General features: G+C 39.2%; 1 protein-coding gene across 2 annotated transcripts in view; it reads right to left on the bottom strand.

Annotated features, from left to right (window-relative positions):
- Positions 1 to 984: 984 nt before the first annotated feature.
- LMX1B (LIM homeobox transcription factor 1 beta) overlaps positions 985 to 15,506 on the bottom strand; it is a 135,778-nt gene continuing 121,256 nt past the window's right edge. For both annotated transcript variants that reach the window (XM_075184823.1, XM_075184824.1), the window contains 6 exons: positions 11,121 to 11,353; positions 9,152 to 9,330; positions 7,924 to 8,001; positions 7,728 to 7,794; positions 5,861 to 6,022; positions 985 to 1,821 (listed from right to left, as the gene is read on the bottom strand). In XM_075184823.1, coding sequence (XP_075040924.1) covers positions 1,664 to 1,821; positions 5,861 to 6,022; positions 7,728 to 7,794; positions 7,924 to 8,001; positions 9,152 to 9,330; positions 11,121 to 11,353 — 877 coding nt within the window. In that variant the 3' untranslated portion in view covers positions 985 to 1,663. The remainder of the gene's footprint in view (positions 1,822 to 5,860; positions 6,023 to 7,727; positions 7,795 to 7,923; positions 8,002 to 9,151; positions 9,331 to 11,120; positions 11,354 to 15,506) is intronic.

The following is a 15,506-nucleotide window of genomic DNA, read 5'->3' as shown; positions in this document are numbered from 1 at the left end:
TCACAGGGTGACACATTATTTTTTAGCCACAATGCTTACTGCATAAACTTGTGGGACATTTCCAAACATTGCTATTTTTATTTCAAGCCTCTGTTAAGCAAACAACCAATCGGTGTGAAATGCTATGCATGTGTTCTGCATATGGACAGCCCACACTGCCATTTCAAATGCAGACATCAGAGGCTTTCAAACCCCTGAATTAAAAGCTATTTGTGAATGAAATTTGAAAGTCTGTGACATTTTGCAGATTAGGTGGGAGTCATCTAATTACCTCATCTGTTATCTATTACACTAAAGATAGGTATGGGCTTCTAGTAGCAAAACATACTGATTTAGGTCCACTTAAATTGCATTGCCACCAAAGTGGCAAAACAATGAAGTTTCCCACTTTAAAATGCCAATGGATGCATGCTGTGAGTGGAAGAACCCAAAATATCCATGATTGCAGCTTCTGGTTGGTCTTTCTGCTCACACATCCTGCCCGCAGCGCCAAATAGTGCTGATATTCAGCTGGGATTGTGAAATAAGACTTGGAGCCCTGGAAAAAAATTAATGCATGGTGCAGCCCCCAGAGCTACAGGGAGGGGAACAAAATATAAAAACATACAAAAAGAGAATGTATCCTTAAAAGAGTCTGCAAGTCTGTCCAATTAAAAAATGCAAAGCTGGCTGCTTTTAAAAGAGAGATATAGCATTTCGCCTTATGATAAACAGCCCAATAAATTAACAAACCTGGATAAGATTTAATTGTCATGTTCATATACTTTCAAGAAACTATTTTAAGTTCTGCTTTGTAAGATTAATATTAATCGTATTAATAAAAAGTTAAGTATGTTTAACGGATAAATTGTCATCCTCTGATATGAAGATGGCTTATTCGAGACCATGGGAATTATTTTAATGATTATTCTGGTATATTAATTAATAGTTTACCCTTTAAAGAAATTGACATTTTGACCAGTACTATGAAACCACAGAATCCAATACTGTTGTACGTTTTATTAAATTAAGTTGTTTTTTTTTCTGTTTTAAATCTTTAAAGCACCTTAAAAGAACATAAGACCATTAATTTAAAAAAAAAAAATGGATTTCTCTCCAGAAAAACATGCAGTCCTTCCTGTGTCGGCAATGACCTTGAGAAATCATTGTCTGCTCGTTTGATATAATGACTAAAAACTACCCTTCTTGTCTATGGAGAAAATCAAACCAAAAATATAGAAAGAAAATAAAAATAAAATAGTTTAAAACGTCACATTTACAATAACTTCTCACAGTTCAAATTTGTTAATTCCACATCACGGTGACACTCATGCAGTTTTAGAGGAGACAAGGAAAACCTTTTATCAGTGGCTTCATTTTTTTGCATTATTCTAGAGGGAAAAGTTCTATTTTTTTACATGATTCTATACAAATACTGTATTCTTCCATTTTATTACAATAATGGTTTATTTTGAAATGGAAAGAAAAAAGTTTTTAAAGTTCGTTTTCATGCTTTTTCCAAACTTCTCAAGGGCCATGAGGGTGGCCCAGGCGGCTTCTGTCTGTTGTGTCGCTTTGCTCACTGCTCGGTTCTGGGATGGAAAACTGCACCGATATGGCTGTAAATAGTCTCTAAGGGTCCATTGTTATTTTTTTTTGGTAGGGAACAGACAGATGGAAGCCCTCATGATGCGAAGTAGGAGCTCTGCATGGAGTAGAGTCGGTCGATGGGGTTTCCCACTCTGGCTTGCATGGAGTTGACTTCTGAGGAAGCCAGGAAGCAGTCACTGAGACTTGTTAACGAGGTATCACTGTCGATATCATGAAATATGGTGTCGTTGCCTGTAAAAAGAAGTCAGAATTAGTACTTTTGATTAACACAAACCTCTACCTGTAAAATCAAAAATTCCTTATGTAATGCATCATTATTATTTATTTATTTATATAGCACCAGCAATTCCACAGCGCTGTACTTAGAATACTTGTCATTCAGTCCCTCTCCACTGGATCTTAGTCTATATTCCCTAACACACACAGACTAGGGTTAATTTTGTCAGCAGCCAATTAACCTATTAGTATGTTTTTGGAGTGTGGGAGGAAACCAGAGCACCCAGAGGAGATCTACGCAAACATAGGGAACATAGACAAACTCCAGGCTAACCACTGAGCCACCTTGTTGCCCATCATTTAAAACCTTGTTTGCAAGGCGGCACTACAGCTGCAAATGTGCAGAAAAAGTTCTGGAATTCATAGTGAATAAATTGATTTCATTCTTTGTGCAGTTTACAAAATGAAAGTTAGCTGGAGGCTATTGGTTACAGAACCTTCTAATCATTGTATATTTTAATATAATATTTTCCGACCTGTTTTATATTGTAAGCTATGAAGACTTTTGCTGAGGATAAAGTGACAATTCACGAGTTAAATGCAAGACAGTTACATGGTCACAATGCAACAAGTACAACTGCTCATGTTTTTGCTATTAACAGTTGTATCAATATGATGCATGCTTTAAATTTAGAACTTTGGAGCAAACACAACCAAGGTGGATGTATACATTTTGTTTCACAGAGGTGCTTTTGACTAGGCAGTCTTCCTGCATCAGTTTAATTCTGTCCTGTTATTAATGATTAGGTGTTTAGATTGGTTAGCCTCTGCCACTTTACACATGCACACGTAGGTGTCGGTTGGACTGAAATAATCTGTGTTGCTGTTAAAATTATAATGTTCTGATTGGCTCCAGGTTGTTCTAGCCCTGCCCACTTCAGAATTGTTGGCACATGAAAACCAGAGATAAAGAACAGCCACAGTGAAAAATGAAACAGATCAAATGTGAATGGAACACAAGAAGATCTGCTCTGTAACAATGGTTTGTATAGATTTTTTGCTACAGCAGATACTTTTTTCGGGGAGTTATAACAAAATGGCCTCTCTGCAATTTGACATTTTGTTTAGGTTTTTTTTTTAAACCTACTTTACCTGTTCACATATTATTTAAATAATAGGCAACCAGAACAAACCATTTTTGTTTTCAAGATTTTTGATAACTCCAATTATGCATATAGTATATATACAGTAGCACACCTGAATGAGATCAGATCACTGTCAGGAAATTGAATAAATCATGTCTATTTACCACGTTACCAATATATATGCACAGGTGCAGTTGTGGACAATAAATGGAAACACCGATGTAAAGGTATATCAAGCATATTAAAAACAAGGGCTACCACGCAGGTGTGGCTCATACCGCCATGGATGTAGACACAAATGCTGGCCTGCCCTGATTAACTATCATTATGGTTGGTAGTGCTGCAGGAGAAGACCTCAGTGACTATGAAAGAGCTAATGATTGTCCCATGCAATGTTGTCTACAGTGATGCCTAAGGAACATATGAGTGGGCAAGATCACAGGCAACTGACTACTGAGCAATGCAGGAAAGTGATATGGTCAGATCAATCATCCAGAGCTCTGAGCACTAGTATAGAACATTGAAGTGTTCTGGCCATAAATGTAACGACTGTAGTAGCAACTGCTACGAAACCTGGCATTCGATAGGGCCAACCAGGAAACCCACAGCTGCCAGGCATGTGCCATGTTGCTACTACCCATCTTGCTCTGAGGCCTTGGTCCTCTCCACCATCTCCTCCTGCAGCATTCAGAGAAGACAAGTGCAGAGTCCTTGGTCAGCAGATAGTTTAATGAGCTCCTTGCTGTGTGACCGCCAACACCGCAAGGTATTTGATGTCCCAGAATACCACGCACACAAGCCAATTCTCCTTTCTCCTTTGAGCAAAGGTGGTAAGGTAAGTGAGGAGAGGGTTGGTGTCCTTCCCTGGAAGTTTTGGGTTGTATGGTTTGGTATAGTCATTTCCTTAGAAGGAAAGGTCAGTGATTATTGCTACTTAATAGTATTGAGTGAGGATATTCGCCTCCTATGGTATTATTTATTTCCTGATGGGAGTGGTGTCTTCCAGCATGATAATGCCCCATCCAACTCATGTGTGGTCGACCAGTAGTTTGATGAACATGAGACAGATTTTATCCATATGTTTTAGTCTCCTCATTTACCAGATCTGGGCCCGTTTGAAAATATATAGGTTGTTTTGGTATGATGTCTGAGACAGCCATCAATATCCAGGTAATATTCCTGGATCATCATCTACCATTATCCAGGTAACAGTTGAGTGACTTTCTTGTGGAATAATGGAACTATATCCCTCCTGCACAAATCCAGACATTAGCAGACCCAATGCCACCGCACATACCGGCTATACTGGCCACATGTGGCAGCCCAATGCTTTACTAAGTAATAGGTCTTGCCAATTTTTTTTGTCCACTACCAGTAGATGATTCTTATATGGAATGTTCATTGTTTTTGGTTATGTTTAATTTTAAACCAACATTCTAATATGAAATACGCAGAATTCTATCTATCAACAAAAGGAGAACACCAGTATCATGTAAGTTTTTCACAAATGACCCCTTCTCCATAGCCACGTTGTAAAGCACTCACAACCTTCCTGAGCTACTCCGTCCCTCAGCTGTCACTGTTCAATGTTTCCTCGTTTTGAAGGGTGTCGAGTCAAAGAAGAGTGGAATGTCCATGGCATACTGTAACTTTTCCAACATTTCCGGAGAGCCTTATTTCAGCCTCACTAAGGCTTCTAATGTCTCAACATGCATTGAATGGGGGCTGTCGAGTTGCATCCCCCAAAGCTTCTTCTAATTGAAGTAAGGAAGGACTTAAAAAAAATATATAAAAATGTAAACTGGAGTTCTCCTTTAATTTCATTGTGAGCAGTGGTGGAAGTGGGGATTTATACAGTGGTACCGCCACTTCTCCTACTGCTGTCATTGTAACACTATCAATTTCCATTCACTTATATATTTTCATTATATTTTTCATACTGCCGCTTCTAAATTTCCACTTTGACCACTGATTGTAAGTCTATGCTGAATATAGTCTACATAGAGGAGCGTAACACACATTTTTATATGTACTGAAACTGTACAATAATTTATATTTCAAGACCAAATGGTAGAGGACAGGTAAAACTGGCCATAACTAATTTGATGTTATTGTGAAGGCACAGTTCTTTTTGACTGTGTGTCTGAGTGTGTTTCATGCCACCCTCTATTTGGAGGCAACAGTGCCTCTAACTCCATCCTGCTCTGTATAACACTCAAGTTATATTTGTGTGTGCCTACCTTGATCACTGTTGTTGTTTTACTGATTGTCATGTTGATTTAAATATCCTACTGCTTGTCAACTCAACAAAGGTCCGCAGTACGGTAGAGAGAGCACCTTGGGTTGAGATGACATGAGATTGTACGTTTTTATTTCAGCAAAACGCGTGATGTCACTTTTTGGATTATAGGCAGGTGAGACAAGAACATTAGTGTTCTCTTGCACTTGTGGATAACGTAAACTCCACTCAATACAATGATTTACTAATTATTGCTATGGACATTTCTGCTGCCTTTTCATGGAACAATAGGCATATGTTAAAGTTGTTTCCAATCTATAGAATTGTTAGTTGGCAATATGGCAAATTATTTACATTGTTGCAACAAAGTTTCTACACTCTACAAAACACTTAGTGTTGCATAGAAGTTTAAATGTTACTTTTGAACTATAAGGCACCAGGAAAACAAGTAATAAAGTTTGTAAATGATTGTATCATCAATTGCGGAACAGGAAGAAATTTGAGTGGACGTCCTCTTTAGCGCAGTTACTATCACAGGCATTGTTATAAACATATATATAGAAATTAATGCTCAATGTCAACTGCCGTTAAGCAGAGCATGTCATGCTACAATCAGTAATTCATTGAACGGTCATACTCAGTATCACTACACAGGTTGCACGCAGCTTACCATAAGGATTCATGTGGTCACCTGGCATTTGAGGAGGGGTGAGTCCTTGCTGGAAGGGGTCTGTGCTGTAGCTGTTCTGATCCATCGTGACGATCTGTTGCTGAGGGGGGGCCAGAGGGGCGTATGAGGTCATCATCCCTTCCATGCGGCTGGACATGACCTCTGACGAGTGATAAGGAGCCACGTTAATGCACTCAGTCCTGCAAACTTTGTCTACTATTTGTCTGCTATTTAGTGCTTGTCATATAAATTTCACTCTATCAAATACCAGCTGCCAATTAGACTTAGCTATTTTCAAGGCACCTATTTTATTTTTCTTTGTAGAAATAACTAGAACAATTAGCTCCACTTTGACAGGATGGAAATAGAAACCACTGTAACAGACTGGAAAGAGAGGGTGAAGAGGGGCAAAACATATTGTAATAGATAAGGGAGGTTATGACGTGTATTGGGTTTATTGTTTGAAACACAGTCTCAGACACACAGCAACAGGGCAGAGTACATTAGTACTCTTCTAGGTACTTGCTGACAATTGCAACCAGCAGTGGTGTGGGCTAACATTGGAGTTTAAAATTAGAACTGTTCTCAATGGAGGCTTAACAGTATGGATAGAATTCCTAGGAGTGTGCAATACATTTAGTTTAAAGATTTAGTAGGGTTTAAGTAAGAATTAACACTTTACAAAGGAGCGGGATTAGGTATAGAGTTATGATGGATAAAGTTGGGAAACATCTTTATTTTGGATAGGGCTCAAATTATATTTATGTTAGTTTTAGACAGTTTTATATATTGCATACATGTGTTAGGTTTTTACTATGGTTTTGGTTATGGCTAGGGTTTTCGGCAGTGTATAATATATTTATTTACTGTTCACACACAGACTTTTAAATGCTGCCTCAAATTAATGTAAAGTGTGGGTAGATATAGGATAATGAATACAATTTAAGGTGTCTATGCAAGTGTGAGTTTTGTTTTTTACTAGCAATTTGCAAGGATTTTCAAGATTAATATCTATAGATGGGCAGCGTTAAGTTAATATTATGCACTTATTTGAGGTGAATTTAGTCTTAGGTTTTGCAGCATCTAAGGGGTACATGTATCAAGCTGAGCATTTTCCAGTAGGTTTGAAAAGCCAATCAGATTCTAGCTGTCATTTATTTAGTACATCCTACAAAATGATAGCTAGAATCTGATTGGTTGCTATAGGCAACATCTCCACTTTTCAAACCCGCCGGAAAACTCTCAGCTTGATACATTTACCCCTAAATCTATACTTCTGTAACAATACATGCTATGCGGCTATGAGTACTATTACTAACAAAGCTTATGCATACAAATCAGCACTTATACTAAAGCTAATGAAACATTTACCTTAATTGTTCTAACTTGCACTAAACAGATAAAAGCAAATTCATGGTTGTTTGACTTGGTGATAAGGCAGATTTACATGTTTGGATCATCGTTAGTAAAAAAAACTCCCAGAATCCATGACTGTGGAGTACACAACATTTTCAATGCCGTAGGGGTATATTTACTAAACTGCAGGTTTGAAAAAGTGGAGATGTTGCCTATAGCAACCAATCAGATTCTAGTTATCATTTATTTAGTACATTCTACAAAATGACAGCTAGAATCTGATTATATATATATATATATATATATATAGCCACAAAAATAGCTGACTCCACTCTGTGTAGGTGACAGGTGCACTTTAAAGAGAAGAGCTATACTGCAAAGTATTAATATGTAGGTGGGGTTCAGAGGTTGCTGAGATTGAAAAAACTATAAGTACCAGTTATACAGATCTGTTGGAAATACTGTGTCATAGAAGAAATAATAGAATAATCTTGATAGTTAAGTTAATTACCTTGACCGAGTCTCTGAGAATTTTGTTGCTCCTGTTGCTGCTGATGCCTCCGTGCTAATTTCTTCATCTGTTAAATAAAATAGTAAATAATGAGGTCATTAACTCTGGTTGACAATAAATATATTCCTCAACAGGTTTCTCTATGTATATATATATATATATATATATATAATATACAGACAACAGGGTGTCGTACCTTGGCTCTTTGGTTCTGGAACCACACTTGGACCACTCTCACACTGAGTCCTGTTTCCGCTGCTAACGTCTCCCTGACCTGTAGGATTTACGGGGAACAGATCATAATTTAGAGAAAAATCATTTGTGATGGATATGTATTCCTATTAGTATAACATGTCGTACCTAAACATCTTGGAACAGAACATGTCTGTAGCTATATGCCATCTTTAACCTAAATACTCCTATTTTGGAATGTAAATTTTGACATCATTGGGTTACAGTAGACTAGGACACTGAACATTGCAATATGATGCAATTGTTTTAATTTTTCAATGGCAAGTAATCACACATTTCAAGTAGGGTATATTGTAATTATATTTTTATGCAAATACTGATTAAAGTATACTGCCGTAAGTCATTCCAGTCAATTCCATCTATTACCACGAGCGGAAGGTGTGGGTGTTGCTTGCCCAGACTAGATAAAATTCGATTTTAGACCAGTGATGGGCAACAGACAGCTCTAGGGCCGTATGCGTGGCCCTTTTGAAGGTTCGAGGGCTGGACTGTGCGGCCCCCACAGTGTTTCACAGGTTGCCCATCACTGTTTTAGACTTTAATTGCACAATACTTTTTTTAAAACACAGTGGACAATGGTAGAATCCTTGCACAGTTTTACTATGTGGAATTTTTGGGGAAAAAAATGCTGATATACACCATTCTAAAAGCAAGCCAAATGCAATACAGAGTTCTAAAACATTGAATATGTGGATATGCAGACTCAACAAAGTAGAGGTACAGAAATGTTGTATCCTGTACTCATTGTCCTTACAGCTACCATTTTGTTTTTGCTAGCGCAAAGGAGGGCTTGTCTTTTCTATACAATGTAGGGGTAGCTCTCTCTTAGGCTGCAATATCAAGAATATTGGTTCAGTTGACAAAATGGCCGCCGTTGCTGTGTAGGACACAGGTGCATGTTATAGATTCAAGCAATTATTTTGACGTATCAAATTGATTGCTGCCACTCTGACTACTGGAGCGTACATTATACTCACTCAGCTAAGAAAAAACAACTTTTACTCATATAAATTGTTTAAAGGTCTCCTACTTTGTATATGATAAAGACACACGCTTTTGTGAAGTCAAGGCCGTGAATCAGCTTTGCAGTATAAAAAAAAATAGTAGGTTTCTTTATAATGACCTTGCACAAGTCTGGAAAGTACCTTACTTAAACAAAAACAGGCATTTACCTTCCTGCAAGGCTTTGAGGACACCTCGAATGAGGCTTTAAACGCCCTCCTCTGCTGCGTTGTGAGGATTGTCCGTGGTCGTTTAGGCCTCCTTGGATCTTTGCCATCATCGCTGCCCTTTCCCTGGTTCCCATGACATTTGGTTGGCTTTATGTCACCTTCTTCGTCATCACTCTTCACTGTAATATAATGACAAAGGCAATACATAAGGACTTGTTTCTTCTTGAGTATCATTCTGCATTTGGGTCCTCTGAGACACAGTTATAGCATAGCCCCACTAGCTTTGCGCTACCTGTGGGGTCATTTTCACATGAGTCTACACTATGTTGCTGCGATAGAAACCAATGTAGATAATAAGGAAATAGAAAGAAAAAAATCTTCAGGTGCACTTGGTATGTAATTTTGAGCCATCCTTATGAACAAGCCCTTGGAGAGCGGCTGGTTTCGGTTTACAAAGGTCTCTATATATCATATAGACAGTGTCTTGCATTCTCGACCACCAGACACTTCTGTAAAGGCCATAAAATAACCCGAAGAGCAACGTAATATAACATGCAGTGATATAATGACTTGCACAGCAATATTGTAATACGCAAAGCTATAAAATAAAATGCTAGAGTTATAAGAACCTGCAGAGATGTATAATGTCATGCTGAGAGTGAGAAGATTCAGGGATATATCATTCGGGCGTCTATAACTTACACAAAGAAACATAACACTCCGGGTACAGAGCCATATAACAACTTGCAGAATAATGGATAGAACACTCTAAAAATCTAGTATAGAGGTATAAGATAATACAACAACAATGTGCACCCCAGGCTTGGAGGGGGGGGGGGTTTCCAGGCACTAGGAACCACCCCCCCCCCCTTCCCCTCGGTTTGCCTATGATACAGGAGCCACTCAGTAAAAATTTAGGAGCCAGAATTTTTTTCTAAGTAGCCAGGTAAGATGCGCATCCACTGACATCACTAGGAAATTGCTCCCAAAATTTTGGCACCTGGTACCAGACTCCTTGGATTTCTCCAGCTCTGCCCTTAGGTAGACTACATAGATCGATGTTTAATAATAAATGTATTGGCTTCTTAAGCTGTCTGTTTAGGTCCATAATCTAATAGTCCTCTCCAATCTATGGATAGTTTGCTAAATTTGCTATAAAAACAGAACGTTTTACTAGCACACAAAGAGACGCAAACAGCGGCAGATATTCAGATACATGATCATCGTTAATCATATCTACACTACGCCCCATGCCACTTGACATGTTGTTATAAAGCTTAGGAGAAGGACACTTTAGGATGCCAATAGATGGGTTTCAGGAAAAGTGGCAGGTTGGTTTCTGTTGTCATTCAGTTTTAATGGTATCTGTAAGTGAAGTGGTCATTCAAATTAGGATTTAGTATCCGCTTTACAATTAATGTGGTCAGAGCTTGCGGACTGCATGTTTGCCACTTGTGCCTGTGCAAGTGAGGGCACAGAGACTAGAGGAATCCGTGATCCACAGGTCACTGTGCAATCTGCAAGCTGCAGACATGCGGTCAGTGCACCCTAATAGCACCTTAGGCAAACCGAGGGGGCGGTTTCCTAGTGCATGGAAACCCCCCTCCAAGCCTGGGGCACTGTATAATTGACGTGGCTGGACCCTGCTCCCGCTTCACACAGCTCTGCTTGAAAAGGGAGAGCTGTGTGCACCTAACAATAGTGCACGCCGCATTGCCCATGTATATTATGGGGATAGGAAGAGTTGAAGAGCAGCCAAGCACTGTCTAAAATTACAGCCATGCCCCATGCATGGCCCCATGCCCACTGGCGGCGTGGTGTGGAAACCCCCCTCTACAAATCATGCGTTTGCCCCTGAGCACCTTTATCCATTTTAAATGATGCCCTGTACGTATGTTACACTGCCATATATACATTCATAATGGTAGTCATACGTAATAACATACATATAAGAAACCAGCATACTCACCAGAATCTGAGTCGTCTGGACTCCCAGAGCTTAGAAGGTCTTTTTCCTTCTCATAGTCACTTTTACACAATAGCTGTCCCTCCTTCAGCACAAACTCATCTCCTTTTCTTAGTTGACGTTCACAAACGCAGCAGCAGAAGCAGCTCAGGTGATACACACATTCCAGGGCTCGCATAACAAACTCCGTTGGGGCGATCTTCTCCATGCATCCACTGCATTTTGCTGCAAACAGTCTGAAATAGATCCAGATATACTAGGTGAGGTCTAAGTTATTTAAAATTTGCTTTGCTATATAATATATTGTCTCTCTCTTGATCATATTTGCCTGCAATGTTAGATTTGTATATTAATATTCGATATACATGGGACAAGGTAGGCAAGTGCCTAGGGCCTGGAAGTTGGAGGGGGAGTCTAGTACCTGGCTTGGGAAAGGATATAGCTTAATTTTTCCTGTGTGTGATTTCAGAACTTTTGCAATTCTGTTTTATATTCTGAAGCTATCTCTTCTTTTAGGTTGGACGTTCCTTCTTTTGGACCAAAGTTTCAGTATTCTGCAATCAAAATTGCCCTTTATTGGGCTTGCTATAATGATACATTATACCACCTGCCAGTCCTGATTTTCACAGTACGTTCTCGGATTTCAGATGTCAAATTAGTTATCTCCAGTCTGAAAATGGGCCTGGACTAGTGGGAAATGGCTGCTGTTTGGACAGATTAGTGTGTCTTAAGGTGATTGGGGCTGTGACCTGGTTTGTCCAAAATTTCCAATTAGGAATAAATATATTAATGCTTTGTGGTGTACTAAGCTGAGTTCAAGAGGAAAGTCTGCCAACAGGAGAAAAAAATGTATATATTGTGTGTCCTCATCTGGTCAATTTACCAGTTTAGTTGCATCCTGTTAGCAGCCTTATGCCATTAATTTATTGTGTGGATGCAAACGAACCGCTTCTTATGTCAATGATCTTAACGACTTTGGCAGATTTGGATATCAGTGGCTATCTGCCCTGGCTCCTGACTAGCTGACTGACCTGAGACGTGGTCAACTTACTCTGTCCAAAAAGTTGATTCTAGAGAATTGGAATGTTACATAAACACAACTGCAAATTCGGTTTACCCATATCTCCTACAGGCTTCCATAAATTTCAAATCAACATTGGGTCATTTGTGTAACATGAAGTTTACTCAGGCTATAAAATCCACCCTAAAGGTAAAACAGTTATATGAACGTGTTTTCATCTATTTGGTAAAGTATAAATGAAGGGACCACAATATGGAAAAATTAGAATTTTGAACTAAAGATTTTGGGAGGGGAAAAGGGGTATGGTCCTGGGAAAACTGGGATCTGGGTCCTCCTCAGGTCTGCATCTAACTAACCTCCAATCATCTGCACAACCTGAACAATTCAGACACCAGATTAGATGCAGACTGTACCTGATGTGTCACTAATCAGCCACAGATCCATTGTATATGTGTTACACCTAATTCATGGTGCCATCTTCAATTCTGTATGTTGTACAAAAGAGATGACCAACTGCCAGTCCCTAGACCAGTTGAGACCTTATGTCCTTCAAGGACATGAGAGCCTCCATAGTGGATGCTATTTGCACTGTTATTTGAAGTGCATCTGTCACACCGTGGAGGCAGCCATTTTGAATTCTGAGCCAATATTCATGATAATGCAGCCTATTGGTTGACTAGTAGCTAGTGACATCACTGAGGCACTTCACAACAAATATTCACGAGGTCCCTTTCTTGATAGGCTTTGATAGGCTGCATTCATCTAGAATGTAAGCTTTCATGGGCATGGTCCTCTGTGTCCTATGTTCGTCCACCTTATACTTCCCTGATGTCATGTCTTATGCTGAATTGTTTGCTGTCTGTTTACTGAAATGCATGGAATTCTTATCTCTATCCGTGCTAGCTGTAATTGTTAGCTCATGGCTATCCATGTATGTGTTATGATGCTTAATTATATTAATTTATCTGTTATTATGTTTATTGTATTCATTGGGGCATATTCAATTGTCCGCAGGATTGCCGAAAATCCCCCTGTCCACGCAGGATTACTATTATTATGGTAATCCTGCGCGGAAAAACCGTTAATACAGTAATTTACTTGCTGGATTTCAGCGAGAGATTACCATATTAATGGTTATATTTTTCCCCCCTCTAACCTGCGGACAATTGAATACCCCCCATTATGTCATATCTCTACAATGATTGTCTGGCTCTATGAACTCTTTGGCACCCTATAAATAAACAATGATGATGATTATTGGTATGAACTTTGGTTCACCGAACAAAATGGCTGCTTCCACTGTGGGCATGCAACAGGTGCTTTGCAATACAGTCTGGCCTGTGCAACAGATTTTAATTAGCATGTGCATCCCTCCTCATGAAAACGTTTTGGAAAGTAGTGATCATTTATAAGCAGTATGTCCCTTGTTATAAAAAGTGTTCCAATGTACCAAATATTAAATAGGTGAGTGATGATAGCATTAACGCTGATTAATGTTTGATATTTCTGTTCACCAATCATAATACTATTGAAATAATGCTATCCAAATATTGACACTATCAATCTATCATACAAATATAGTGTTTATGTATAGAGAGAAAATTATATATATTTGTATAATGTCAGATTTAATAGGATGGAAACAGGGATGCTACGTATAACTCCTCACACCTATTTTTTAAATATTAATATCCTAGCTGAAGTTGATGATTCATATGAGAATACACTTATAGGATGCCGGGCTCCAGACCATCTGTTTAATGAACAACTAATTCTTTATCTATGCATCTCACATCTAGCGTTAAATTTGGCCCTTCTATTTCCCTTAGCAATTTCAGCTCCATGTTTACTCTTTTAATATCTCACCCTCTGCCTCTCCGCTGTCTCTCTCCTGCCCTTAATTTCCTTCTGTTTATCCACAAACATGTTTAATTGTTTTAGTACAACATTTATTATCAGTACCGAGATAGGAGCTGAGCTGCGCACATTAAGTGTGCTTCAAAGAGCTTTTTAAATAGCTCTCCACCCAATATATACAAGCAATCTTTTATTTTTTCAATCCACAGGAAGTTTTCAAAGCAAGAGGAAGCACAAACACTACTTGTGTAACTTGTGATCATTTGATTTAAAAGGATAAATAAGTGAAAAAGAAACAAACCTATATCTCGATGGTAATGAAAGTTCGGCGGTGACAATAGACTATATTTATTTTGGGTTCAACACATATATGTGATACATTTCTACTCATTATAAAAATAAGGTCAAGATTTTGCAGTTCCAAGAGGATTGAGCGCCATACAAAAGCTTTGGACAACAGCCAGTAGGAATAGCATGGATGAATTATATAGCAGGAAATGCAACGCTAATGGGGTGACCACGAGACACACCTGATATAGGGTGATGGAACACCCGTAGTCCCCTGTTATTTTGTGCCACGCTGGGCAATAAATTAGTAAGAGCCTAATTGCAGTGTACAGTTATTGATACACCAGACTTGACACAGTCCCAGGTGGCAAATTGGGACAAATTAGGCTTTGACACAAGTTACCCAAACCATGCCCATTGGTGGTAAGGTCATGCCTATTTTGGGGGAATTTGGATACTGAAATCTGGAACTGGACCAGGAAAACCTGGCAGGTATGACATACATACAGTTCTTGAGAAAATGACATAAGCTATGCCCTTCCCTCTTCCTTGTGCCAACATGCAGCAAGCATTAATTTAGGCAGTTTCTCAGTGAGCACGCGTCTGCCACTACAGGTGACGTCCACTCTGCCATTAATGCTCATGTATAGTTCACACTTGCCTACTTTTGAAGGCAGCTCTCCGGGAGGGGGGGTCTGTAAAGGGGGGCGTGGCCCCCTGTGAATCCTAGGCAATTTTAGCCAATCACAGTATGGGGTGGGGCCACAATGGCAGATTTAGCCCCGCCCCCACCATCTTCAACAACGGCGATAGCTGGATCCGGGATTTTTGCCTGCTCTCTCGGGAGTCCGGGAGAACTCCCAAAAATTCGGGAGTCTCCCGGACATTCCAGGAGAGTAGGCAACTATGATATATTTATACCTGCCCAGGAAGTGGCTATCTTCATGCAGGTATCTACTACGTACAGACACCTGTTTAAGGTACAGCTGTGCGGAGGTGACAGCTACTCTTTATTTTACAGCACTTGTAAAATGTTGGTGCTAGTAATAATAATATAATCATAATTAATAAAACAATCCTCTACAAATCCTCACCAACACTGACTACTTTGTAGCAGAAAGGAATGCACTCCCCTTAAATCAATGTACACCTCTCTCCAGTTTGGTTAAGAGTGACTCACTACATTTTTCTTCCATGTGATTTTCTCAGTTGGAACTGTTTGC

The sequence above is a fragment of the Mixophyes fleayi genome, chromosome 9, assembly GCF_038048845.1.
Source record: "Mixophyes fleayi isolate aMixFle1 chromosome 9, aMixFle1.hap1, whole genome shotgun sequence".
In the NCBI taxonomy this organism is placed as follows: domain Eukaryota; kingdom Metazoa; phylum Chordata; class Amphibia; order Anura; family Limnodynastidae; genus Mixophyes; species Mixophyes fleayi.
This window is presented reverse-complemented; position numbering and strand designations above follow the sequence as displayed.